The sequence below is a fragment of the Ranitomeya variabilis genome, chromosome 2, assembly GCF_051348905.1.
Source record: "Ranitomeya variabilis isolate aRanVar5 chromosome 2, aRanVar5.hap1, whole genome shotgun sequence".
Classification (NCBI taxonomy): domain Eukaryota; kingdom Metazoa; phylum Chordata; class Amphibia; order Anura; family Dendrobatidae; genus Ranitomeya; species Ranitomeya variabilis.
This window is the reverse complement of record NC_135233.1, coordinates 554654607-554681216: the sequence shown is the minus strand read 5'-3', so window position 1 is coordinate 554681216 and position 26610 is coordinate 554654607. Positions and strand designations below refer to the sequence as shown.

Genomic DNA, 26610 nt, shown 5'->3' with positions numbered 1-26610 from the left:
ATGGAGGGTCCTCCTGGCTATTCAGAAGGGGCTCTTCAGAACCCTGTTCTCAGGGTCGGTGGGGGCCCCAGAAGTCAGACCTGTAGAGATTCTTAAATTCCAAGCCAATTCACTTTTTGTTCACCCTTCTCATACAGCAGATTTGGCTGATCATATTGCCTTTGTGTTACCCAACAGTGTCCCATGTGAAGGCTTATGACGAAGAAAGTGTGGCCTCCATGAGCACTCTACAGGATGAAACTCAGGACAGCTTCCAGCTAGATAACGGGACTCCAAACTCAAACTATCTTTTACAAGGAGGATACATGTTTGCTGCTGCCCATTGGCCTAAGGTGACTGATATACATATTTTAGAATTGTTCTTTGAATTTTCTGGCCACTAATCCTAATATTCGGCTGACATGTCCTATTCTGTATAGATCACTTTTCAGCATTCTCATTGTCATCGACATGTCACACCTACTGTATGTCTAGATATCATTTGATCCACCGTGCACTATAGATGAACACAGCTCTCCTCCCACCCCCTCCCCGCACAATGGCCTCTGCATAGGGCAGTGAGCATGCCCACAAAACGAACGTCTCCATTCTACAGATTCCTATACTCCATGTTAGTGCTGTAAATCAGATCTTGAAATGCTCTAACTGAAGCCCAAGCAAGATGTCATTATGCATAGTACATAGAATTATAATGAATATTCCATAGAATAAAAATAGCTGAGAAAATAAGATTATGTATCAGTGTCTGGTTATAAAAATATAGAATTGGTACATTAAACATTTATTAGACATCATATTTGGAGCAGATAACGCTAACATAGGATCACACAAGTTAAAAGAGGCGGTGACCATAACTTATCTCCTTCCCCTCTCTGCGCAGTCACCTCTGCATAGAGCACAGAGCATGCCCACAACGTTCTCTCATTGGGTCTGCAGCTTGGCAAATTTTGTCCTGCCATATCCCATTATTTCTAACAAACCTCCTATAATACCATTTATTCTTGCAGGATCGGGTGATAATAAACAGGCTGGACAGCATTTGCCAGGTAGTATTGAAAGGGAAATGGCCCGCTACACGAAAGAACTATGATGGCACTAGTGTGGCGTCCTTCTATACCACCAAACTACTGGACAGTCCTGGGGCTGCCACCGAGTACAGTGACCCTGGAGCTCAGCCCCCCACGTGCGCTCCCATCAAGGAAGAAAGCAACCAATCGCAACAGATGTCAAAGGTGAAGAAGCATGTACAAGAAAAGGAGTTTACAGTGAAAATCAATGACGTATGTTTATTTTTTCTTTTTCTTGCCCTGGGACCTGGTTGCTGTGTGCAGCATGCTCATTTCCAAGTTGGCTGGCTGCTCTTTCTTCCTATTTAACACCTATTTTTAAGGCAGATCTTGCAGGGGGTTGGTTTTTTTTTGCCAGTTTTAAGCTCATTGTGCTTTGGACTTGCCAAATATTAATATGAACAAATGCAAATATTAAAGCTTCCCAGCTTTTTTTTGTGTGCTTCCATAAGGTGCTATTTTTATTGCACTGCCTCAGTTCACAATGATGGGATTTTTGTGTGTTTTTCGTTCCTACATTTGGCTGTTTTGACTATTTTCGGTGTGCGCATCCACATGCTTTGCAGTGACCTGTGTTTTTCTTTTTAGCAACCAGGATTTCTTTAGCCAAGGGAGTGCACGCTTTGTGTTACATAGAACTCAAGAGAATGTACGACCAACAGTGCCACTAATACAATGTGTCCTAGGCCTTAAAAGCTTTGCATCTGACATCTTGAAAATGGGATTTAAAGATAAGAGCGAGATTTCGTGCCTTGCACTAACCTAGCGCTGCCGCATGGATTGTGGTTACTTGCTGGTTAGTGCAGAGCGCAAGATCTCATGCTTTCACAGTGACAGGGACTGTAGAGGCTTGTGGGATCTTTCTCTATATGCCAGGATTGCACCAAGTTTCTGGCCCTTTCGGTGGACATTAGGGAGTGTTCCGCACAATTTTCTCAACTACTTCTATTTAGAAACATCACCAGTCTGGAGTTACCCACTTTCATTTTTTTTAATGAAAAGAGCTGCCTCACACTGGTGATAGCTAGGTGCTGTTTAAGGCCTATTTATAATTTGTATTTTATATTGCTTCCCTATCTAATCAATTTCTGGCCAGAAACTCCAAAAAGGGAGAAAGTGCATTAAAATTCACCTCTGCTTCCATAAAAGATAATCTGAACAAAAAATAAAAATGTAGTTATTGACAGAGGAGTGGAGATGCCCACATCAGCCCCTAGGTGTTTCTTACATGTTCGCTGTGTGAGCCGGGTGTTGCTGTGGACCCCTCGGTCACTGGGCACCATGTAAGACTTTGGGTATGGACCCCTCAGTCACTGGGCACCATATTAGACTTTGGATATGGACCCCTCAGTCACTGGGCACCGTGTAAGACTTTGGGTAAAGGACCCTCGGTCACTGGGCACCGTGTAAGACTTTGGGTGTGGACCCCTCGGTCACTGTAAGACTTTGGGTATGGACCCCTCGGTCACTGGACACTGTGTAAGACTTTGGGTATGGACCCCTCGGTCACTGGGCACCGTGTAAGACTTTGGGTATAGGACCCTCGGTCACTGGGCACCATGTAAGACTTTGGCTATGGACCCCTCGGTCACTGGGCACCGTGTAAGACTTTGGGTATGGACCCCTCGGTCACTGGGCACCATGTAAGACTTTGGGTATGGACCCCTCGTTCGCTGGGCACCGTGTAAGACTTTGGGTATAGGACCCTCGGTCACTGGGCACCGTGTAAGACTTTGGGTATGGACCCCTCAGTCACTGGGCACCGTGTAGGACTTTGGGTATAGGATGGGCACAAACAATCCAAGCAGTAGCTGTATTTTCAACTTTGGTCCTGAATATGATTTGGTTGTTTTCTGGCTTTATAGAAATAAAGCTAAATGTATAATATACTTTGTTAGAGGTCCTCGCCATTTTAACGATCTCTGCTTGCTGTCACATTTAAGGTGAAAACCTGGTGCAGGGCTCGTTACCGGTGATAATCAGTGTAATTGTCCGTCTTCTGAATGATTCTCTTTCCTCGTGTCCCCCAGATGAGGGCCTGCCCAATGAGATAGTCTTCTTGTCTCCATAACCCGTCATTCCTGAAAGCTAAAGACCAGTTGTGACCTGAAGAGGCACAGATAGATTTCCAGAGGCGAGGCGTCCCTAGAATGACATCTGGTGTGTGGAGAAGTAAATGCTTCCGCTTTTCTATCTGGCGAGTGTTATGGAGCTGTCAGCTTGAGGTTTGGTCACAGGGATTTATGTGACATGTGGAAGATGTGAGGCCGTATATTGTGCGGTATTCTGATAACACAGACCTGTCCTCTTTTTTTCAGGAAGGCGGCTTGAAATTAACATTTCAGAAACAAGGGATTCCTCAGAAACGACCGCTTGACAGTGAGGAAGGAATGGGGCAGCAGCAGTATTTGGCTCGACTACAAGATCTTCAGAATGCATCAGAAGCCAGCCTCGTAACCTTTCCCAAATCTACTCCAGCGTCAGGTATGTGGTCAAATGGGAAAGCCTTAATATTTCGGTTTGGATCATTAGAATTTCATTTCATGACTGCAAGATGTATTCTATGTGCTCAGCATGTCTAGTTACCAACCTTCTATATGCTCAACATGTCTAGTTAACAACTTTATGTGCTCAGCATGTCTAGATACCAACCTTCTATGTGCTCAACATGTCTACTTAACAACCTTCTAGATGTACTCAGCTTGTCTAGATAGCAACCTTCTATGTGCTCAGCATGTCTAGTTACTCAGCATGTCTAGATATCAACCTTCTATGTGCTCAGTATGTCTAGTTACCAACCTTCTATGTGCTCAACATGTCTAGATGCCAACCTTCTATGTGTTGAACATGTCTAGTTACCAACCTTCTATGCGCTCAACGTGTCTAGTTACCAACCTTCTATGCGCTCAACGTGTCTAGATACCAACCTTTATGTGCTCAGCATGTCTAATTACCAACCTTCTATGTGCTCAGCAATGTCTAGATACCAACCTTCTACCCTGGATTTGCTCAGCATGTCTAGATACCAACCTCCTATATTTGCTCAACATGTCTAGATACTCCATGGTTTGGATATTTTTCCACTATTTCCATTCCATGTCTTGAAACCATCTGGTGTGCCGGTTACAGCTATGAAAACCCCGTCATTCTCTTCACTACTTGCTAATTATCTCCAGGCTGCCGGACTGAGGCCTCATGTAATGTTACTATGTGGACAGTAGTACTATTGTGGCTGGTATTTTTGGTCCAAACCTCTGTGGCACTTACTTTCATTAGTGCGGCAGGTCCTCTAGCAAGACACTAACAGAATGGTATACTGTTTATTGAGCTTCTTCCTTTGCAGGTGGTTAAAGGTTTGCTTGAGCCCCATCCCTTACTAGTAAGGACAGGTTTACAACATAAATGGGTGGTGGGGGGATTAGAGTCACAGTTGGGGAAGATGGGGGTTGGAATACTTCTGCATAAAAATTTGGATACTTTTAAGAGCTGGGAGAACGGTTATTGCACAAGAGTCATCTTCCTTTATGGGCGTTCTTTAAGACGGGTACTATGACGATTTATTTTTGAATATTAATAAGTTGAGCAACCATTCATTGACTATATAAAAAGATTCAGTCCTTCAATAATAGGGTTACAGGAGACCCATCTAACAAACAACACTATCAATCAGATACACAGGACCTGGTTGGGGTACACCTTACATTCATTTCATCCTATTTACTCTGGGGCTCAGCCTAACTGTGCATAGAATTATCCCATTTACACATATTGACTCATTTAAAGACTGATGGTAGATTTGTTGAGGTTAGATGTAAAATGGTTCAAAACTTCAAATCCCCAGGCATTTGTTACAAGCAAGGTTAATGACTACATCCCTGTAAACCTGAATCCCCTAGTAGTTAAGTCAAGAAATAAAGTCGGAGCATGGGGGAGAGTGAAGAAATAAAGTCAGAGCATGGGGGAGAGTGAAGAAATAAAGTCAGAGCATGGGGGAGAGTGAAGAAATAAAGTCAGAGCATGGGGAAAGTGAAGAAATAAAGTCAGAGCATGGGGGAAAGTGAAGAAAGTCAGAGCATGGGGAAAGTGAAGAAATAAAGTCAGAGCATGGGGGAAAGTGAAGAAAGTCAGACCATGGGGGAAGTGAAGAAATCGATTCAGATAGTGGAGGAAAGTGAAGAAATAAAGTCAGAGCATGGGGGAAAGTGAAGAAATAAAGTCGGAGCATGGGGGAAGTGAAGAAATAAAGTCAGAGCATGGGGAAAGTGAAGAAAGTCAGACCATGGGGGAAGTGAAGAAATCGATTCAGATAGTGGAGGAAAGTGAAGAAATAAAGTCAGAGCATGGGGGAAAGTGAAGAAAGTCAGATCATGGGGGAAGTGAAGAAATAAAGTCAGAGCATGGGGAAAGTGAAGCAATAAAGTCAGAGCATGGGGGAAAGTGAAGAAAGTCAGAGCATGGGGAAAGTGAAGAAAGTCAGACCATGGGGGAAGTGAAGAAATCGATTCAGATAGTGGAGGAAAGTGAAGAAATAAAGTCAGAGCATGGGGAAAGTGAAGAAAGTCAGATCATGGGGGAAGTGAAGCAATAAAGTCAGAGCATGGGGGAAAGTGAAGAAAGTCAGAGCATGGGGAAAGTGAAGAAATAAAGTCAGAGCATGGGGGAAAGTGAAGAAAGTCAGACCATGGGGGAAGTGAAGAAATAAAGTCAGAGCATGGGGGAAAGTGAAGAAAGTCAGACCATGGGGGAAGTGAAGAAATCGATTCAGATAGTGGAGGAAAGTGAAGAAATAAAGTCAGAGCATGGGGGAAAGTGAAGAAATAAAGTCGGAGCATTGGGGGAAGTGAAGAAATAAAGTCAGAGCATGGGGAAAGTGAAGAAAGTCAGACCATGGGGGAAGTGAAGAAATCGATTCAGATAGTGGAGGAAAGTGAAGAAATAAAGTCAGAGCATGGGGGAAAGTGAAGAAAGTCAGATCATGGGGGAAGTGAAGAAATAAAGTCAGAGCATGGGGAAAGTGAAGCAATAAAGTCAGAGCATGGGGAAAGTGAAGAAAGTCAGACCATGGGGGAAGTGAAGAAATCGATTCAGATAGTGGAGGAAAGTGAAGAAATAAAGTCAGAGCATGGGGAAAGTGAAGAAAGTCAGATCATGGGGGAAGTGAAGAAATAAAGTCAGAGCATGGGGAAAGTGAAGCAATAAAGTCAGAGCATGGGGAAAGTGAAGCAATAAAGTCAGAGCATGGGGGAAAGTGAAGAAAGTCAGAGCATGGGGAAAGTGAAGAAATAAAGTCAGAGCATGGGGGAAAGTGAAGAAAGTCAGACCATGGGGGAAGTGAAGAAATCGATTCAGATAGTGTAGGAAAGTGAAGAAATAAAGTCAGATCATGGGGGAAAGTGAAGAAATAAAGTCGGAGCATGGGGGAAGTGAAGAAATAAAGTCAGAGCATGGGGAAAGTGAAGAAATAAAGTCGGAGACTGCAGAAAGTGAAGAAATAAAGTCGGAGCCTGGAGAAAGTTAAGAAATAAAGTCAGAGCATGGGGAAAGTGAAGAAAGTCAGAGCATGGGGAAGTGAAGAAAGTCAGAGCATGGGGAAGTGAAGAAATAAAGTCAGAGCATGGGGAAAGTGAAGAAATAAAGTCGGAGCATGGGGGAATGTACCCCTCTCTGTCCTTGGCAGGACAAGCCTCGTTAATAAGTGCCTCATGCCCTCTGTACTCCGTGCCCCACATAATTCTCATGTTTGGATCCCAAAACAATGGTTTAAAAAAATGCATAATACCTTCCGAGACCTGATCTGGATAAAGGGCGTCCCTAGAATAAAGCTGGAAACATTAGAGTTGTCCAAGGATCAGGGCGGCTTAGCCTTTCCTAATGCATGGGAATATTTTCTGTCCTCTCGGCTCCAATATTTCACGGGAAGGGCAGTGGAGAAGACTATGGATGCAGGGGCTGTGGTACTTGTATCTGGGGAGAGGCAATAATCTTTTGGAACTCCTAGAGTCAGATATACTCAAAGCCAAATCCAAGTAGAGGCCTGATTAATGAAAAAAAATTGCTATCCAATATTTTAAGAGATCCTATGGTCTTGATCAGGTCTAGATGGGAAATGGATATAGGGGACATTGGACCACCACTGTCCAGGATGTAATGAAGGGGCAGATATGGTCCATATGTTCTGGTCATGCCCTAAATTTGCGAACCTATTGGATAACGTGAGTAGGCTGGTTAGAGAAGTATAGAACAGTCGACTGCCAATGAAACCCAAATCTTGTGTTTTAAGGGGTGTGGGACATATTGAAACTTCTCCATTACAACTGGCTATAGCAAAAATTCTCTACCACACAAGAAAGTCTATCGCTAAACATTGGCCGCCCAGCACTCCACCTACACTAGAGGAGGTGGTGTTGTGGCTAAATTCTTCTATCCTAATGGAGAAAAGGGTTTATACTAAGAGGGGGGTCACAGCCAAATTCGGGAAGCAGTGGGGAGACTGGATGGCATGCCCTACAGTGGTATCTGAAGCACTCGCTAGAGATGTGATCTTTGATAGTTTACTCTCGGATAATCCTTGTACAACCGGAGAGACAACTTCTCTATTCTTTGGCACTGAAAACTTGGTCCTTGTTTGTATGTTATTTCATTGGTTTGCATTCCAAACAAGGGTGGGGGGTTGTTGGGTGGGAATTCACAGATTGGAGTAAGGGGTTATTTTCATTTATAACCAAGATCTGAAGTCCATGCTCTTTTCATATGCTGCATGCTAATGTGCCTTTTACTTTTTGTAAATATCACTGTAATTCCTGATCTGTACTTTCCATATTCTTACGTTTATACCTCAATAAAACCGTTTTCTGATAATAAAAAAAAAAGTTATCACCGATTCTAAGGATGGGTGGTAACTTGGGGATCTGTAGAAGTCAGATAGCTGTGACCCCACCTGATTACAAGAGCGAAATTCTGAAATGTCCCATCAGATTGGAATGGTGGCTGTGCACCCCCACTCCAACTCTTTTCATTCACTATGGACTTTCTGAATGAATAAATGGAGACCATTCTCAGGATCAGTGGGGGGTCCCAGCCATCTCAGATCCAGACTGATCCACTTAGAGGGACATGTCCATCATAAAAGCTTGGATCCTGGAGCAGGAGATCTCAAAATAATTGAAGGCATGAAGATTGGTTCCTGACACGTAATGCTACTGACATGTTGATTAACTCTGGAACCACTGACATCTAATAAGAATAATGTTACAGGCATATAAGCCTTTACTTATTCTGTTCTTTGACCTTAGCAGTAAAGTGTAATTATTCTAATCTTTATTCTCATCTTTTCTAAGGTTCTCACAATATGGTGCCAAGTGCCAATGTGAATGGCATGGGGACAGATGCCCAGCCTGTCATCAAGAGAAGAAGAGGAAGGAGGAAGAACGTGGAGGGTGTTGATATCCTGTATATGAACAGAAATAAGCTGCTCAATCATGTAAGTCCTGGAAGATGGATGTTTTATGAGAGATGTAGGCCACCGTCTTATTTGCTGGCAGTCAGTATCGTCTCTGATGATTGACAGCACAATCCTCAGCTATGTACGTACTGACATTGCAGCAGCTCACCCATTGTCAGGGTGCGCGAGTGCCCTCTGATCTTCCTGCCCTGTCGGGCCCTCTGGTTGGGTCAGCGGTATTAAGACAGTGAGGGTCCGACACCCCATGATAAAGTCTTCTCAGCTCTCCAGATGTAAGCTGTCTCATTGCTGAACAGCACGGCCCCGTCAGCCGTGTAGTGGCCGCTGCTGGGTACTACAGATCAGCTCTACATTTATTTGAATGGAATCTGACTTGCCGGGGAGTGGCCATTAAACATTTGTCGGAGCTGTACTGTCCAGCCCTGCACATGTTTATCTCAGCACAGCTATCGATGACGTCTCGGGCGGACAGCCGGATAGACCAAAGCTATTTCATTTTCAATAGTCTGGGAAGATGTCATGAGTTGAATAATGAGTTATTTTTGCTATATTTTTATACATGCTGACTAGTGGGAGAGGTTAGAGGGAAAATTTACTATACTTAGTTTCTAGAAGGACATTTAAAAATAACATTCCTGTTTTTTGGGTAATATTGTATTAGAAAAATTGTCATTCCCTTTATTCCAGGTAAAACAAGCTGTGACCCCCTCCCCGTCACAACCTGCATCTCGCCCACAGCTCCACTCTGGCCCCCAACTTCCTGGAGCACTGGATGCCGACAGCCCTGTCCCTGTTATTAATTTAAAAGATGGCACGAGGCTAGCAGGAGACGATGCTCCAAAGAGAAGGGATCTAGAAAGCTGGCTCAAGGCTCATCCGGGCTACGTGGAAGACTTGGGAGCATTCATTCCTGTAAGTTTCCTTATACATCATTTGGATCATTATATTATGATCTGAGGATGGTAGAAGCACTAGCTTTAAAAAAATGTCAATGGTGGTAATGTAATTACTTCTGGACTACCATAGGCTATAAACATCCGGGCGGTCCTCACTTTACTTTGCACTGACATTCTAAAACGTCATTGCAGACTTAACTGCTTGAAAAAGATCCTGCAGGGGCAAGGAGATGACTGTCAGACACAGCCAGACTCCCCATTAGAGAAGGCAGAGATGGTTTATTACAATCCTCTGCCTACCTGATCGCTGTATACACAGCACTGAACAAGCATTGTGTATGCAGTGTGGGAAGCAATAACAGCATTTTCTCATCCAAATCCAGCTATTATCTGACCTGGTTGTAGGGAGAGCTGGAGATGTTGGGTCCAAAGAGACCTAGTAAGCTCTGCTATGCAGGCAAGAGGCTGACTTTTCCCAGTAAAGAATATACCAGCCCCAGTTATAAGGAAAATCGGTTACAAAAATAATTTATTAATATGATAAAATGCTCCCAAAGATCTTTTAACCCCTTTCTGACATTAGACGTACTATCCCGTCGAGGTGGGGTGGGCCCGTATGACCACCAACGGAATAGTACGTCATATGCGATCGGCCACGCTCACGGGACTATCGCAGCTGACATCCGGCACTATGTGCCAGGAGCGGTCACGGACCGCCCCCGGCACATTAACCCCCGGCACACTGCGATCAAACATATATAGGGAAGCATCGCGCAGGGAGGGGGCTCCCTGCATGCTTCCCTGAGACCCCCGGAGCAACGCGATGTGATCGCGTTGCTCCGAGGGTCTCTTACCTCCTCCTTGCTGCAGCAGGCCCGGATCCAAAATGGCCGCAGCATCCGGGTCCTGCAGGGAGGTGGCTTCACAGCGCCTGCTCAGAGCAGGAGCCAGGAAGCCTGGATCTGTGCACGTCAGATCGCCGATCTGACACAGTGCGCAGCAAAGTGTCAGATCGGCGATCTTACACTATAACATGATGCCCCCCCTGGGGCAATGTTATAGTGTAAAAAAAAAAAATTCACATGTGTAAAAAAAAATTAAAAAAAAATCCAAAAAAATATATATATATTGTTCCTATAAATACATTTCTTTATCTAAATAAAAAAAAAACAAAAGTACACATATTTAGTATCGCCGCGTCTGTAACTAGTTAACCCCTTCAGTGAACACCGCAAAAAAAAAACGAGGCAAAAAACAACGCTTTATTATCATACCGCCAAACAAAAAGTGGAATAACATGCGATCAAAAAGACGGATATAAATAACCATGGTACCGCTGAAAACGTCATCTTGTCCCGCAAAAAACGAGCCGCCATACAGCATCATCAAAGAAAAAATAAAAAAGTTATAGTCCTCAGAATAAAACGATGCAAAAATAATTATTTTTTCTATAAAATAGTTTTTATCGTATAAAAGCGCCAAAACATAAAAAAATGATATAAATGAGGTATCGCTGTAATCGTACTGACCCGAAGAATAAAACTGCTTTATCCATTTTACCAAACGCGGAACGGTATAAGCGCCTCCCCCAAAAGAAATTCATGAATAGCTGGTTTTTGGTCATTCTGCCTCACAAAAATCGGAATAAAAAGCGATCAAAAACTGTCACATGTCCGAAAATGTTACCAATAAGAACGTCAACTCTTCCCGCAAAAAACAAGACCTCACATGACTCTGTGGACCAAAATATGGAAAATTATAGCTCTCAAAATGTGGTAACGCGAAAAATATTTTTTGCAATAAAAAGCGTCTTTCAGTGTGTGACGGCTGCCAATCATAAAAATCCGCTACAAAACCCGCTATAAAAGTAAATCAAACCGCCCTTCATCACCCCCTTAGTTAGCGAAAAATAAAAAAATTTAAAAAATGTATTTATTTCTATTTTCCCATTAGGGCTAGGGTTAGGGCTAGGGTTAGGGTTGGGGCTAGGGTTAAGGCTACAGTTAGGGTTGGGGCTAAAGTTAGGGTTAGGGTTGGGGCTAAAGTAAGGGTTAGGGTTTGGATTACATTTACGGTTGGGAATAGGGTTGGGATTAGGGTTAGGGGTGTGTCAGGGTTAGGGGTGTGGTTAGGGTTACCATTGGGATTAGGGTTAGGGATGTGTTTGGATTAGGGTTTCAGTTATAATTGGGAGGTTTCCACTGTTTAGGCACATCAGGGGCTCTCCAAACGCGACATGGCGTCCGATCTCAATTCCAGCCAATTCTGCGTTGAAAAAGTAAAACAGTGCTCCTTCCCTTCCGAGCTCTGCCGTGCGCCCAAACAGGGGTTTAACCCAACATATGGGGTATCAGCGTACTTAGGACACATTGGACAACAACTTTTGGGGTCCAATTTCTCCTGTTACCCTTGGGAAAATACGAAACTGGGGGCTAAAAAATAATTTTTGTGGAAAAAAAAAAGTTTTTTTATTTTCACGGCTCTGCGTTATAAACATCAGTGAAACACTTGGGGGTTCAAAGTTCTCACAACACATCTAGATAAGTTCCTTTGGGGGTCTAGTTTCCAATATGGGGTCACTTGTGGGGGGTTTCTACTGTTTAGGTGCATTAGGGGCTCTGCAAACGCAATGTGACGCCTGCAGACCAATCCAACTAACTCTGCATTCCAAATGACGCTCCTTCCCTTCCGAGCTCTGCCATGCGTTCAAACGGTGGTTTCCCCCCCAACCCACATGTGGGGTATCAGCGTACTCAGGACACATTGGACAACAACTTTTGGGGTCCAATTTCAACTGTTGCCCTTGGAAAAGTACAAAACTGGGGGCTAAAAAATAATTTTTGTGAAAAAAAAAAGATTTTTTATTTTCACGGCTCTGTGTTATAAACTGTAGTGAAAGACTTGGGGGTTCAAAGTTCTCACAACACATCTATATAAGTTCCTTGGGGGGTCTAGTTTCCAATATGGGGTCACTTGTGGGGGGTTTCAATGTTTAGGCACATCAGTGGCTCTCCGAACGCAACATGGCATCCCATCTCAATTCCTGTCAATTTTGCATTGAAAAGTCAAACGGCGCTCCTTCCCTTCCGAGCTCTCCCATGCGCCCAAACAGTGGTTTACCCCCACATATGGGGTATCATCGTACTCAGGACAAATTGTACAACAACTTTTGGGGTCCAATTTCTTCTCTTACCCTTGGGAAAATAAAAAATTGGGGGTGAAAAGATCATTTTTGTGAAAAAATATGATTTTTTATTTTTACGGCTCTGCATTATAAACTTCTGTGAATCACTTAATGGGTCAAAGTGCTCATCACACATCTAGATAAGTTCCTTAGGGGGTCTACTTTCCAAAATGGTGTCACTTGTGGGGGGTTTTAATGTTTAGGCACATCAGGGGCTCTCCAAACGCATCATGGCGTCCCATCTCAATTCCAGTCAATTTTGCATTGAAAAGTCAAATGGCGCTCCTTCGCTTCCGAGATCTGCATTGCGCCCAAACAGTGGTTTACCCCCACATATGGGGTATCAGCGTACTCAGGACAAATTGTACAACAACTTTTGGGGTCCATTTTCTCCCGTTACCCTTGGTAAAATAAAACAAATTGGAGCTGAAGTAAATTTTTTGTGAAAAAAAGTTAAATGTTCATTTTTATTTAAACATTCCAAAAATTCCTGTAAAACACCTGAAGGGTTAATAAACTTCTTGAATGTGGTTTTGGGCACCTTGAGGGGTGCAGTTTTTAGAATGGTGTCACACTTGGTTATTTTCTATCATATAGACCCCTCAAAATGACTTCAAATGAGATGTGGTCCCTAAAAAAAAATGGTGTTGTAAAAATGAGAAATTGCTGGTCAACTTTTAACCCTTATAACTCCCTAAAAAAAAAATTTGGTTACAAAATTGTGCTGATGTAAAGTAGACATGTGGGAAATGTTACATATTAAGTATTTTGTGTGACATATCTCTGTGATTTAATTGCATAAAAATTCAAAGTTGGAAAATTGCAAAACTTTCAAAATTTTCGCCAAACTTCCGTTTTTTTCACAAATAAACGCAGGTAATATCAAATAAATGTTACCACTATCATGAAGTACAATATGTCATGAGAAAACAATGTCAGAATCACCGGGATCCGTTGAAGTGTTCCAGAGTTATAACCTCATAAAGGAACAGTGGTCAGAATTGTAAAAATTGTCCTGGTCATTAACGTGCAAACCACCCTTGGGGGTAAAGGGGTTAGGGCCTTATGAAGGGTAAACAGTACATAAAATCAATGAACAAAAAAGTGAAAAAAAGAATGGGAAAAATAGACATAAATAGAATATAAAAGTGAAGCTCTACATATCATGAAAAAAAGAGGCAAACGTTTTTCAGCATACGAACAAGAAAAAAATTGAGCCATTTTAAGCCCTTCACGACTCATGACGTATATTTATGTCATCGGCCGTGTCCCTTCCTTTGATGCAGTTTCACTCACTGAGCCCGCATTTTTCCCCGCACTTGATGGCTGATTTAGTCTGCCATCAAATGCCTCTAACAGCAGAGGGTGCTGCTGTTAACCAGTTAAATGCCGCTGTCAATCACTGACAGCGGCTTTTAACACGAGCCAGCCGGAAGCGCGTCACAAGTCCCGCCTATCGGACCCCTGTCTCGTGATTGCGGGGCGCCGATGCGTTGTCATAACAGCTGGGGGTCTTCAGAAGACCCCCGTGCCTGTTATCATGATCTTTCTGTGACTGCTGAGATTGTGATTTTTGCTATACACAGCTGAAGCACTGCTATGTATATCACAGGTGATTGGGCGATCGGTGCTTCAAGGGGCCTGTTAAATAAAGTAAGAAAAAACAGGTTTTAAAATATGCACAAAAGTTCATATCACCCCCCTTTTGTCCCATTAAAAATGAAATACATATTTGGTATCACTGCATTCAGAAATGTCCGATCTATGAAAATATAAAGTAAATCAGATCAGTGTAAAAAGAAAAAAATAACAATGACAGAATTACGTTTTTTTTGGCCGCCGCAACATTGTAATAAGAGTCAATCAAAACATCATGTCCTGGGGGTATACAATAACACCCAAAATATGTCTGGACATGAACAGGAAAATGTCCCGTTCCTGAAGTGGTTAATTACGATATCGATGCCCTATAAATTTGTGTCTTGTATAGAGGATGCAGCTTCATGATGGCAGACCCAAGCAGAAGAGGCACCGCTGCCGGAATCCCACCAAGCTGGATGTGAACAGCCTCACCGGAGAGGAGCGCGTCCAGCTCATCAACAAGAGGAATGCCCGGAAGGTACGTGGGAGAGCGGCCACCATTCTGGTCCCCTACAGACGTTTCTACAATATGGCGGACGATGTGCTGACCACACATGGCACAGAGGGGCCACTGGCTCTGGACTCTCCTATCCTGCCCATCTATGTTGGACATGGTTGACGATTCATGTGTCCATTGAAATATTTGACTTCTCCCGTAAAAATGAGCCAGATCGGCAACGATCAGCAGATCGCATTGCTCCCATATGAAAGGAACGGTCGGTGATGAACACTACCAGCACCATGTGTTCTTCATAGGGCTCATGCCGATGTCTGGGCAGATCAGTCCCAGCACTGACCACCACTTCACGAGCTGGCCGCAGGTCTCCCAAGCGTGACACCTCCTAGAAATACATGAGGCTGTCGCGCTCCGGTCAGTAGAGCCGCTGCGATCTGTGGATGTCTACATGAACCCTCAGTAGGACGTCCATGTTGTATTTGATCTGACATAATCGGGTCGGTTTTGGTCTATCGTGCAGGCACTAACCCTCCCGTCTTTTTAGGTTGGCGGTGCATTTGCTCCTCCTATGAAAGACCTGTGCCGCTTCCTGAAGGAGAATCCAGAGTACGGCGTGGCTCCTGAGTGGGGGGATGTCGTAAAGCAATCTGTAAGTAAAGACCTTCAAGATATCTATTCAGTGATTCTCCAGCTGTTACATTGCTGGGCCTTGTAGTGTGGCAACATCTGGAAAACCGCAGGTAGACCAATGCGTTTCCGCTTGCAGTCACCATAATTCTCATTTTATTTCATAAGTCAATAGTGCACCTGAAAATAAGCAACTTTGATGTATCTGATCAGAGAGATCTCTCAGTCCAGGGGTAAAATCTGTCTTCAGTGAATACAGATCTTCCCTTTATTGATAGGAGACGATAGTTGGTGCTAATAAGATAATACGCAGAGGATAGCGGAGGAGTTAAGGGTAGACATTCTGTTACAGTTCTCCATAGAATGTCATGAGCACCAACCGTCATCTCCTATCTCAGTAATGGGGAAGACCGTATGCACTGAAGACAGATCGTACTCGTGAATGGAGAACTTTGTGAATGAAACATCAGTGTAGGAGGAGAAAGAAGGAGATTTCTCTGAGAAGATATGTCACAAAGCTTTTTTTCCATGTGTAAATGGCCTCGGACACCGGAAAACTGATCGTTAGGGAAGATGTCGATCGGGCATGTCCATGGATTGATAAGCTGCCGGCAGAGAAGTCTGGCAGCGGTTTTTTATAGCGTACACAGGATGGTGGTCAGCTGACAGTCACCCAATGTCCTTTAGCTGGTGTAACAGCCTGATAATGGGCAGAATCTGGTGTAGCGCAGAGTGGGCAGAATCTGGTGTAGCACAGAGTTGGCAGAATCTGGAGTAGCGCAGGGTGGGCAGAATCTGGTGTAGCGCAGAGTTGACAGAATCTGGTATAGCGCAGAGTTGGCAGAATCTGGTGTAGCGCAGAGTTGGCAGAATCTGGTGTAGCACAGAGTTGGCAGAATCTGGTATAGCGCAGAGTTGGCAGAATCTGGTATAGCGTAGAGTTGGCAGAATCTGGTATAGCGCAGAGTTGGCAGAATCTGGTATAGCACAGAGTTGGCAGTATCTGGTGTAGCGCAGAGTTGGCAGTACCTGGTGTAGCGCAGAGTTGGCAGTATCTGGTGTAGCGCAGAGTTGGCAGTATCTGGTGTAGCACAGAGTTGGCAGTACCTGGTGTAGCGCAGAGTTGGCAGTATCTGGTGTAGCGCAGAGTTGGCAGAATCTGGTGTAGCGCAGAGTTGGCAGAGTGTGGTGTAGCACAGAGTTGGCAGTATCTGGTGTAGCACAGAGTAGGCAGTACCTGGTGTAGCGCAGAGTTGGCAGTATCTGGTGTAGCGCAGAGTTGGCAGAATCTGGTGTAGCGCAGAGTTGGCAGAGTGTGGTGTAGCACAGAGTTGGCAGTATCTGGTGTAGCACAGAGTAGGCAGTACCTGGTGTAGCGCAGAGTTGGCAGTATCTGGTGTAGCGCAGAGTTGGCAGAATCTGGTGTAGCGCAGAGTTGGCAGAGTGTGGTGTAGCGCAGGGTTGGCAGAATCTGGTGTAGCGCAGAGTTGGCAGAATCTGGTGTAGCGCAGAGTTGGCAGAATCTGGTGTAACGCAGAGTTGGCAGAATCTGGTGTAACACAGAGTTGGCAGTATCTGGTGTAGCGCAGAGTTGGCAGTATCTGGTGTAGCACAGAGTTGGCAGTATCTGGTCTAGCGCAGAGTTGGCAGTATTTGGTGTAGCGCAGAGTTGGCAGAGTCTGGTGTAGCGCAGAGTTGGCAGAGTCTGGTGTAGCGCAGGGTTAGCAGAATCTGGTGTAGCGCAGGGTTGGCAGTATCTGGTGTAGCGCAGAGTTGGCAGTATCTGGTGTAGCGCAGAGTTGGCAGTATCTGGTGTAACGCAGAGTTGGCAGTATCTGGTGTAGCGCAGAGTTGGCAGTATCTGGTGTAGCACAGAGTTGGCAGTATCTGGTGTAGCGCAGAGTTGGCAGTATCTGGTGTAGCGCACAGCTGGCAGTATCTGGTGTAGCGCAGAGTTGGCAGTATCTGGTGTAGCACAGAGTTGGCAGTATCTGGTGTAGCGCAGAGTTGGCAGTATCTGGTGTAGCGCACAGCTGGCAGTATCTGGTGTAGCACATAGTTGGCAGTATCTGGTGTAGCGCAGAGTTGGCAGTATCTGGTGTAGCGCACAGCTGGCAGTATCTGGTGTAGCGCAGAGTTGGCAGTATCTGGTGTAGCGCACAGCTGGCAGTATCTGGTGTAGCGCAGAGTTGGCAGTATCTGGTGTAGCACAGAGTTGGCAGTATCTGGTGTAGCGCAGAGTTGGCAGTATCTGGTGTAGCGCACAGCTGGCAGTATCTGGTGTAGCGCACAGCTGGCAGTATCTGGTGTAGCGCAGAGTTGGCAGTATCTGGTGTAGCGCAGAGTTGGCAGTATCTGGTGTAGCGCAGAGTTGGCAGTATCTGGTGTAGCGCACAGCTGGCAGTATCTGGTGTAGCGCAGAGTTGGCAGTATCTGGTGTAGCGCAGAGTTGGCAGTATCTGGTGTAGCGCAGAGTTGGCAGTATCTGGTGTAGCGCACAGCTGGCAGTATCTGGTGTAGCGCACAGCTGGCAGTATCTGGTGTAGCGCAGAGTTGGCAGTATCTGGTGTAGCACAGAGTTGGCAGTATCTGGTGTAACGCAGAGTTGGCAGTATCTGGTGTAGCGCAGAGTTGGCAGTATCTGGTGTAGCGCAGAGTTGGCAGTATCTGGTGTAGCACAGAGTTGGCAGTATCTGGTGTAACGCAGAGTTGGCAGTATCTGGTGTAGCGCAGAGTTGGCAGTATCTGGTGTAGCGCAGAGTTGGCAGTATCTGGTGTAGCGCAGAGTTGGCAGTATCTGGTGTAGCGCAGAGTTGGCAGTATCTGGTGTAGCGCACAGCTGGCAGTATCTGGTGTAGCGCACAGCTGGCAGTATCTGGTGTAGCACAGAGTTGGCAGTATCTGGTGTAGCGCAGAGTTGGCAGTATCTGGTGTAGCGCACAGCTGGCAGTATCTGGTGTAGCACAGAGTTGGCAGAATCTGGTGTAGCACAGAGTTGGCAGAATCTGGTGTAGCACAGAGTTGGCAGAATCTGGTGTAGCACATAGTTGACGGTTATCTTGAGTGGATGAAATACAAAAAATTGACGCCATTGTTTTTATTCTTCTCTCTCGCAGGGTTTTCTCCCGGATAGCATGTTTGATCGTATCCTAACTGGCCCGGTGGTGCGCGAGGAAGTGAGCCGAAGGGGGAGAAGGCCGAAAAGCGAGATTGCCAAGGCCACCACTGCTGCCGCCACTGCAGGCAACTCGGTGAATGTCAACCCTCTGCTCGCTAATGGGCTGATCCAGAGCATGGATCTGGCCAGCTATCAAGCCCTACAGCAGAACTTCCAGAACCTCCAGTCTCTGCAGTTAACAGCGGGATTAATAGGTTTACCCACTGGCCTCTCTACAACTGGCGGCGATGCGAAAAACATGGCTGCCATGTTCCCTATGCTGCTGTCTGGTATGGCTGGATTGCCCAATCTGCTGGGCATGGGAAGCCTACTGAATAAGTCCTCCCAGCCCTGCGCCGAAGGCAAGAAGAAGAACTGCACAAAGGATAGCAAAGAAGCCGATAACAATAAAGAGAGGACGATATCTCCGGCAGAGGACAAAAGCAAGCAAAACTCGAGCCCTCCTTCCACGTCCATGGGGGCCGCACTACAGGCAGGCTCCTTATCGATTAACCCATTGTTGTTACCTAACATACTCTACCCAGGGATGCTCCTCACTCCAAGCCTTAATCTTCACATCCCAGCTGTGCCCCAGCCCAGTGTTTTTGATGTACAAAATACTAATAATAAGAAGAACACTGATCCCGTTCCAGTCTCGGATTCGGCAGCAGTACTACCACCGTCTCCTCCCGCCGCCCAGATTGGGGAAGAAAAAGCTGCAACACAGGGGGGCTCCCAAAACGAGAACAGCACAGACGAAGGTTCTGAGAAGGCAGACCCTTCATCAGGATCCAACAGCCCCTCGTCATCTTCATCTGACGACTCGGACTCTTCGGAGGAAGACTGAACCTTACTGAACTTGCACTTAAATTATATTTAATAAAAAAAAGAAAAGATAAAAAAGAAGCCTTTTGGACCCCCTCTCCCGCCTAAAATCGTTTTACTTGTAAATATCAGTAATAACTGCATCAAAGGATTTTTTTTTTCCGGACAGGAGGAACATTTCAGTATTTGTTCTGAAGATGCAAATGGCGTTTTAAGAAAACGTTTTTTTGCATGCAACAATCTCTCAGAGACAAACTTGTATGTAATAATGAGAAAATAGACGTCGCGCTGCGAGAAAATCGCAGCAAAAGGCATTAATTTTTGGTTCGCGGGAAGGGGACGGGGGGTAATTTTATGGAAAAAAAATAGAAAAAAAAGGACGACAAAAAAAGGAAAAATAAAAAAGTGCTCTCTAAGAGCTGTATATAAATAATATATTTGCAGTGAAACACAGAATCCTCCAAGTATATTGTGGTTTTCTTTTCTGCCTTTAGTTTATTTTTTGTTTTTTTTACAATGTATTCATGCGCATCATTTACAGAACTCAGCAATAATTTGGGGCAATTTACGAATGTTTTTATTTTACTTTTAAAAAAAAAAAAGGGAAAAAAAAAATCATAAAAATAGGATTTGATTTTATTTTTGTAAAGTTGTGACAACGTCATGTAGTCTTACCGGTACATGAAATGAGCGACACAGATATTTATTTCCAAATTTCTTTTTTTTTTTTTACTCTGTAAGAGCCTTGTTTTTATGCCTCGCCCATGTGAAAGCACAAAGGATGGAAGCTAATCCGACACCCTCCCCCTTTACGGAGCACAAGGGTCTGCATAAGGGGACTGGAAAAATGGCAAGCGGGTGACATCTCGTAGAAAAGGTGATGTCTCCACCAAATGTTCCTTCTCCAAGAATAAGCTGAAAAGGCACGATAACTAAAGATTTAATTTTTTTATTTTTTTATACCTAAGTTCAATTTCTCAGTGCCACCAAATTTCGATGCCTGTTATGTCACCGGTGCATTCAAGCAGATTAGACCCCACCAGTCCACGAATGGTCAGATTATCAGTATTCGGGCAGGTTGGCATCTCCAAACCTCAGTCTCTATGTATATCAGGTGCCAATGTGTAATGCTGCCTCCCTGACATCACGGTCATTACTATCAGTATGGAAGATCTCAGGTACTGTGGCATTCTGTTGTTCTGTTCGTGGACGACCATATTTATCATCCTGATGGTAGACGTTCAACTATTTTATTTATCGTAATTTATTAAACTTGTTATCCAGACCATTGAAGAAATTGTTTGGTTTTTTTTGTTTTTTTTTTCTGATTTTTTTTTTTTTAATAGGAAGAGGAAAAAAAACGCTTTTCTTTTTCTATATTTGACTGAAAATTGGTTTCACACCGACTAACTTCAGCAATGTATGTAGTGTGAGAGCTTGTGACCGCTGCTCCATTCACTGGCTGTACATCTGAGCATGCGCGACTGCTGCTCCATTCACTGGCTGTAGATCTGAGCATGTGCGACCGCTGCTCCATTCTCTGGCAGTAGATCTGAGCATGTGCGACCGCTACTCCATTTGCTGGCTGTAGATCTGAGCATGTGCGACCGCTGCTCAATTCGCTGGCTGTAGATCTGAGAATGTGCGACCGCTGCTCCATTCACTGGCTGTAGATCTGAGCATGTGCGACCGCTGCTGCATTTACTGGCTGTAGATCTGAGCTTGTGCGACCGCTGCTCCATTCACTGGCTGTAGATCTGATCATGTGCGACTGCTGCTCTATTTACTGACTGTAAATCTGATCATGTGCGACTGCTGCTCCATTCACTGGCTGTAGATCTGAGCATGTGCGACCGCTGCTCCATTCACTGGCTGTAGATCTGAGCATGTGCGACCGCTGCTCCATTCACTGGCTGTAGATCTGAGCATATGCGACCGCTGCTCCATTCACTGGCTATAGATCTGAGCATGTGCGACCGCTGCTCCATTCACTGGCTGTAGATCTGGTCGGCAGTTCATTCTCACAGTCACTCATTCGCACAGGAAACTTGGGCTCCTGTATGTCATCAGTGGCAGTTTCAGCAGCCAAATTCCAGAAGTTATACACGTATCCTGTGGGTAGGAAATAAATGTTTTTGTTATTCCGACATTAGTGTGTCACTTGCTGGGCTGTGTTTTTTTTGTTTCAATAGAATCAGTGCTTTATCAGCAGGAGATTATCACTACGGGACTAGGTGTCACATGGCTTCTAGTCCAACAGCACTGTCTAGCAGCTCTCTGTCACTATAATGTGTATACAGAAAGCATCCAATCAGTGGTGTGGGCAGGGTTATACAGGGTTCAGCTAGGTGTGCTGCAGAAAAAACTGGGGTTCTATACCAACTGCAGCACCCAGTAAACTAAGTGATACCTTGCTGGAATCAGGGTCTCAGTCCCTACATTATGCTGCTGTCAGATTACATAGCGTTTTATCAGCAAGTAAAAAACACGCTTTGGTTGCACCAATTTTATGAAGATGCCTATAATAGTAGCTAATGATTCTTGTAGTTGCCTCATTTCCTAAGCCACTTTTGGTTACTAGTAGTGAGAAGTATCTATAACACTGCACTACTTCATACCATGAGCTGGTAAAATCCAATGTTTGGCTTGTTAATGGATGAAGCCTCTTATTCCCAGGCCACACTCACTCTGATGAATCTGTCTTGTCCTTATGCCACCGCACTGATTATGGCCGTAGATGCCATGACCCTCCTGTATTTACTGTGAGCCGACCAAGTGGCCACCACAACTAATATCTGGTTGTTCTGTTAGTTTTGGCCATTAAGAATCGATGGTCACTTTGTGTTTCTAGCTCCTCCTTATATATGTTCCTGTGTTCTCTTCCCACCCACAATCCCGCCATCGTCTGAGCCCTGATCAGTGTCCCGTGAGATTAGCACGGACGGCATTCAATGCATGGACCATGGATGGATCTGGTCGTACAATGTGGTTGATGGTCGTGTCCAATAGTGCAGCTTTATACTAAAGTAGTCACTTACTTACAGATAAGAGTGAATGGAGCTCTTCTGATGAGAACAGAGAATTTAACTATTAATGGTGACATTTTTTTTTACATAAGTGCAGGTATTTAGGGCTAACTACAATTTTGCAATTGGATTTCATGAAGTGTTGCACCTTTGGGCTTTTACAGGCTCTTTATTTTATCGGCAGATTCTACTTTATTATGGTCCTAAATTACCTTAGAGGAGATAAAAAATTAGAGATAAGACTTACAAATTCCCCACCATAGTGAGCTCACTGATAGATTCTTCGTTAACTCATTCTACAGCCATCAATAGTTAGTGTAAGATTGCACTGTTTTATTGGACAGCACTTGGCCTAATGTTATACAGGGGCAGTGCAGATCTGTGTTTTTTTTCTCGTGCTGATTCGGAGGAAACAATTGCAGCATGCTACGAGTGCCTCTGATGATTACATCACGCGCACCCATACAAGTCTGTCATCCCAGTGCAGTCCAATTTTATGCAGAGAAGATGGAGAAATTACGTCCTCCATCTTCACACCTGTGCTCACATGAGAGAATCGGATAACAGACAGAGACAATGGAGAAGATGGAGAAATTACGTCCTCCATCTTCACACCTGTGCTCACATGAGAGAATCGGATAACAGACAGAGACAATGGAGAAGATGGAGAAATTACGTCCTCCAACTTCACACCTGTGCACACATGAGAGAATCGGATAACAGAGACAATGGAGAAGATGGAGAAATTACGTCCTCCATCTTCACACCTGTGCTCACATGAGAGAATCAGATAACAGACCGGGACAATGGAGAAAATATGTCCTCCATCTTCACACCTGTGCTCACATGAGAGAATCGCATGACAGACAGCGACAACGGAGAAGATGGAGAAATTACGTCCTCCATCTTCACACCTGTGCTCACATGAGAGAATCGGATAACACTCAGATCAGACTCTGATATTGAGCCGAGTGTCATTAGCATAATCGACCCAATTCTCTCACAAAAGAGAATCGATGTCTGTGTGGGCGAGTCCTAATACAGAGGCTATAGAAGGCAAACGGTGCACTATTTTTAACAAAAACCCAATTGTAAAAATGATTTTTCAGCCCAAAATACATGGGTTTAATGAAAAAAATTAAAATCCCCAAAAGTGAACAACCCCTTATTGTGCCTGGACTTGTTTTGCTGCTACATCATGTGTCGGGCATCTTTAGAATTTGGCAATGCTCACAACTGTGCCACCAGCCCACACATCACTCAGCACCTGGGTATCATGTAGCACTTACATCTTCAATGTGAGGAAATAGTTATTTTTCATAGTGTTCCAATACCATACTCAGATAATGCCCACACCAGTATGTATCAGTAGGCACCAGTATGCTAGCATGAGCCTTTTTTCCAAACACATCCCGAAACAAAAGAGGACCTTGTGGCTTTCACTAGCACATCCTAAGCAAATGCAATGGTGACTTGTAGTAACCTATTAAAGGGGTAATGTGTAAGGCTGTAGTGCAGACATAATGCTACAACAGAAGGAAACTGTATGTGAGACGCCTAGAATTCATGAGGCCCAGCTCCAATGTTACTGGGACATAGAGCAGGCATACATGTGTATGGTTTTATTATCAGCATCACTGTGAAGCTGAAGTTTGATCCTGTGGTCTCTCCTTCCCAAAGTGCTCCAAAGATGGTGCCTAACACTGAAGTGCTCTAATGATCTCTACACTGCCTACTGCTTTTCAAAGGAATCCGTCATCAGCTTTTTTGCTGCAGAGAGCAGCATGATAAAAGGGCTGAGAGCTTGATTCATGCGATGTATCCTTTGTTTCCTGGGATCGGTAGTTGTGATAGAATCACAGTTTTCTGTACTGCAGACCTAGTAAAACTCGAATGCTGAGCTCTATATAAACCCGCCCACAACACTGATTGGCTGCTTTCTGTGTACACTATACATTGACAGCAGCCACTCAGTGGTGGAGGCGGGGATTTACAGAGCAGTTGACTAGGAGACACCAGACATCTAGTCCTGTAGTGATAATCTGTTGTTGATAAAATACTGATTTTATTGAAACAGCCTAGTGAGTGACATATCGTTGGAATCGGGCTCTCTGCCTCTACATTGTGCTGCTCGGATTACACAGCAAAAACCTGCTAACAGTTTCCCTTTAAGTGGCAGCTGTTGCGGTTAGGCGCTATAGCCGTCACTCAAGCACTTACTGCCGAGAGCATTTCCACGTTAGGGACTGGTTTCTAACCAATTGTGTAGGGGGCACACCAGGGCTTCAATCTTTTCATTCACAGTGCGTACGATAATACACTAAGAAACCTGTGAATTGCTTTACAGGTTCCCTACTTAGCATTGATTTGCAGATCATGGGGTCTATGCGTCATTGCTTTTTGCGCCTATTTTTGCATTATTTTGCCCCATTCTCCTCTTTATACTTGCGCCTTTTTTTTAGAGTCGCCTTTTTATGAGTTCATCTGGGGTTTTTTTGTCTTTCTGTTTTAGTCTACCATTCTCGCCATGGTTTAGGCTTCCCAGATGATTTCCATTCATCAATTTTAACTTTTTTGAAAAATGGCAACATTTTTTGCGCTATTGTACTCCCGTTCCCAACCAGCCCCCGGAGTCATTTTTTATATGGTAGAAAACAAAATTTTGAGACATTTTGCAAAATGTCATTTTTTCTCACTGATATTTTGAAAAATAAAAAAAAGTTTAAAAGACTAGAATAAAGACGATTTTTGACTTTGCGCAAAAATTTATAAACCCGCGTGCTCCGTTTTGAAGAATTCGGTGCAAAAAGGGCAACAAATATCATAAGACGATAAAAACGCAAATGATGAATATACGCATTACATTGGTGAATGTGCCTCCTACTGGTCATCTGTGGGTACTGCAAGTACGTTTGAGCTCCTCTTTGTAGGACTTCTTTCCACCTAACGTATACAGATGTTACAGGCCTACGCAGAACTCTAGCCTTAAGCATTTATGTTTTTTCGAAAGTGTCTACATTCCACTGTTGGCATCGAAATCTCGTCCAAAATCAATGACATTGACACACTTCAAGCATTTGCAATATGGTGACACTACAGCGGGATTTCCACCTGCTTTCTAGGGAAGCACATGAAGGACTGGCTAGATCTGGAGGAAAAGCAAAGCACTTAAGGAATCGATGAATCCCACTAGCAGTATCGAGTCTCTGGATATTTTTACAATGTGTGTCGGTAGATAGTATGAGAATGTTAGCCGTTTTACGACTCGTATTTATAGCCCATGTTTCCGGCTTTACGACCTGCGTGTCTACTATGTTTTCAGATACCTGCAATATGCCGGTTGTGTTCCGTGTGGTCTGAATCGGCTTGTAGTTCGTCTTCAGAGAAAAGTCCTTTGTAATTTATTGAATTACTTTCTATGATGTTCTATAGAGCAAATGGAAGTTTAATTATTTTTTATTAAACATATTCTTTGACTACTTGTGATGGAACTTTCTTCGATCTGTGAAACTTCATTTGAAGGGAAGAACTAGAAGAACTTCATCCCACCGTGAGTCCTTGAAAACCTGCACACAACACTCAAAAAAGTCCATTTTATTTTTTTTAGAGGGAGGTGGGGTTTGTTAATTGGAATAAAACTTCTTTCTTTGACTCTGAGAATTTTAACCCCTTTCTGACAGCAGGCGTAATAGTATGCCGATGTTGGACACCCTCCCTTTGATCTGGGCTCCGACGGTGAGCCCACATCTTTTCTGGCACATGTCAGCTGTTTTGAACACACTAGTGTTCCTAATAGTCATGGCCCAGACTAGTTTTGAGGCCATCAACAAATTCCTGCATTATAAATGTCCTCCCAGAGATGACCTCAACTTTGACCGTCTGTTTAAAGTTCGGCCAGTCATCAAACACTTCAACAAAAAGTTGCTGAAGTGTACGTGACCCAAAGGGACATCTGTGTGGATGTCCTTAATTTTAAGTGAAGGCTCAGATTCCGTCAGTACCTGCCCAGCAAGAGGGCCAGGTACGGAAGTAAACTCTACAAGCTGTGTGAGAGTACCTCAGGGTACACCCACAGATTTAGAGTATACGAAGGAAAGGACACCAGGATTGAATCCCCTGAATGCCCCCCTGTCCCGGGAGTGAATGGGAAAATTATATGGGATTTGGTGCACCCAGTGCTGGATAACGGTTATCACCTCTACGTGGATAACTTATCTACCAGCATCCCACTCTTCAAAACCCTCTGCACGAGGTACCACAGCCTGCAG

The 26610-nt window shown here is 44.2% G+C and overlaps 2 protein-coding genes across 7 annotated transcripts in view; one reads left to right on the top strand and one right to left on the bottom strand.

Annotated features, from left to right (window-relative positions):
• CHD9 (chromodomain helicase DNA binding protein 9) overlaps positions 1 to 25823 on the top strand; it is a 203831-nt gene extending 178008 nt beyond the window's left edge. For 4 of the 6 annotated variants that reach the window (XM_077288199.1, XM_077288202.1, XM_077288201.1 and 1 more), the window contains 8 exons: positions 178 to 332; positions 1008 to 1280; positions 3386 to 3551; positions 8405 to 8547; positions 9217 to 9441; positions 14600 to 14728; positions 15252 to 15356; positions 18451 to 25823. In XM_077288199.1, the coding sequence (XP_077144314.1) occupies positions 178 to 332; positions 1008 to 1280; positions 3386 to 3551; positions 8405 to 8547; positions 9217 to 9441; positions 14600 to 14728; positions 15252 to 15356; positions 18451 to 19338 (2084 nt within the window). In that variant the 3' untranslated portion in view covers positions 19339 to 25823. The remainder of the gene's footprint in view (positions 1 to 177; positions 333 to 1007; positions 1281 to 3385; positions 3552 to 8404; positions 8548 to 9216; positions 9442 to 14599; positions 14729 to 15251; positions 15357 to 18450) is intronic. The other 2 variants (XM_077288200.1, XM_077288205.1) reach the window with 1 other exon arrangement.
• The window catches only part of LOC143807039 (uncharacterized), a 293401-nt gene that overhangs the window by 50494 nt on the left and 216297 nt on the right, over positions 1 to 26610 (bottom strand). The gene's annotated exons all lie outside the window — the stretch shown is intronic.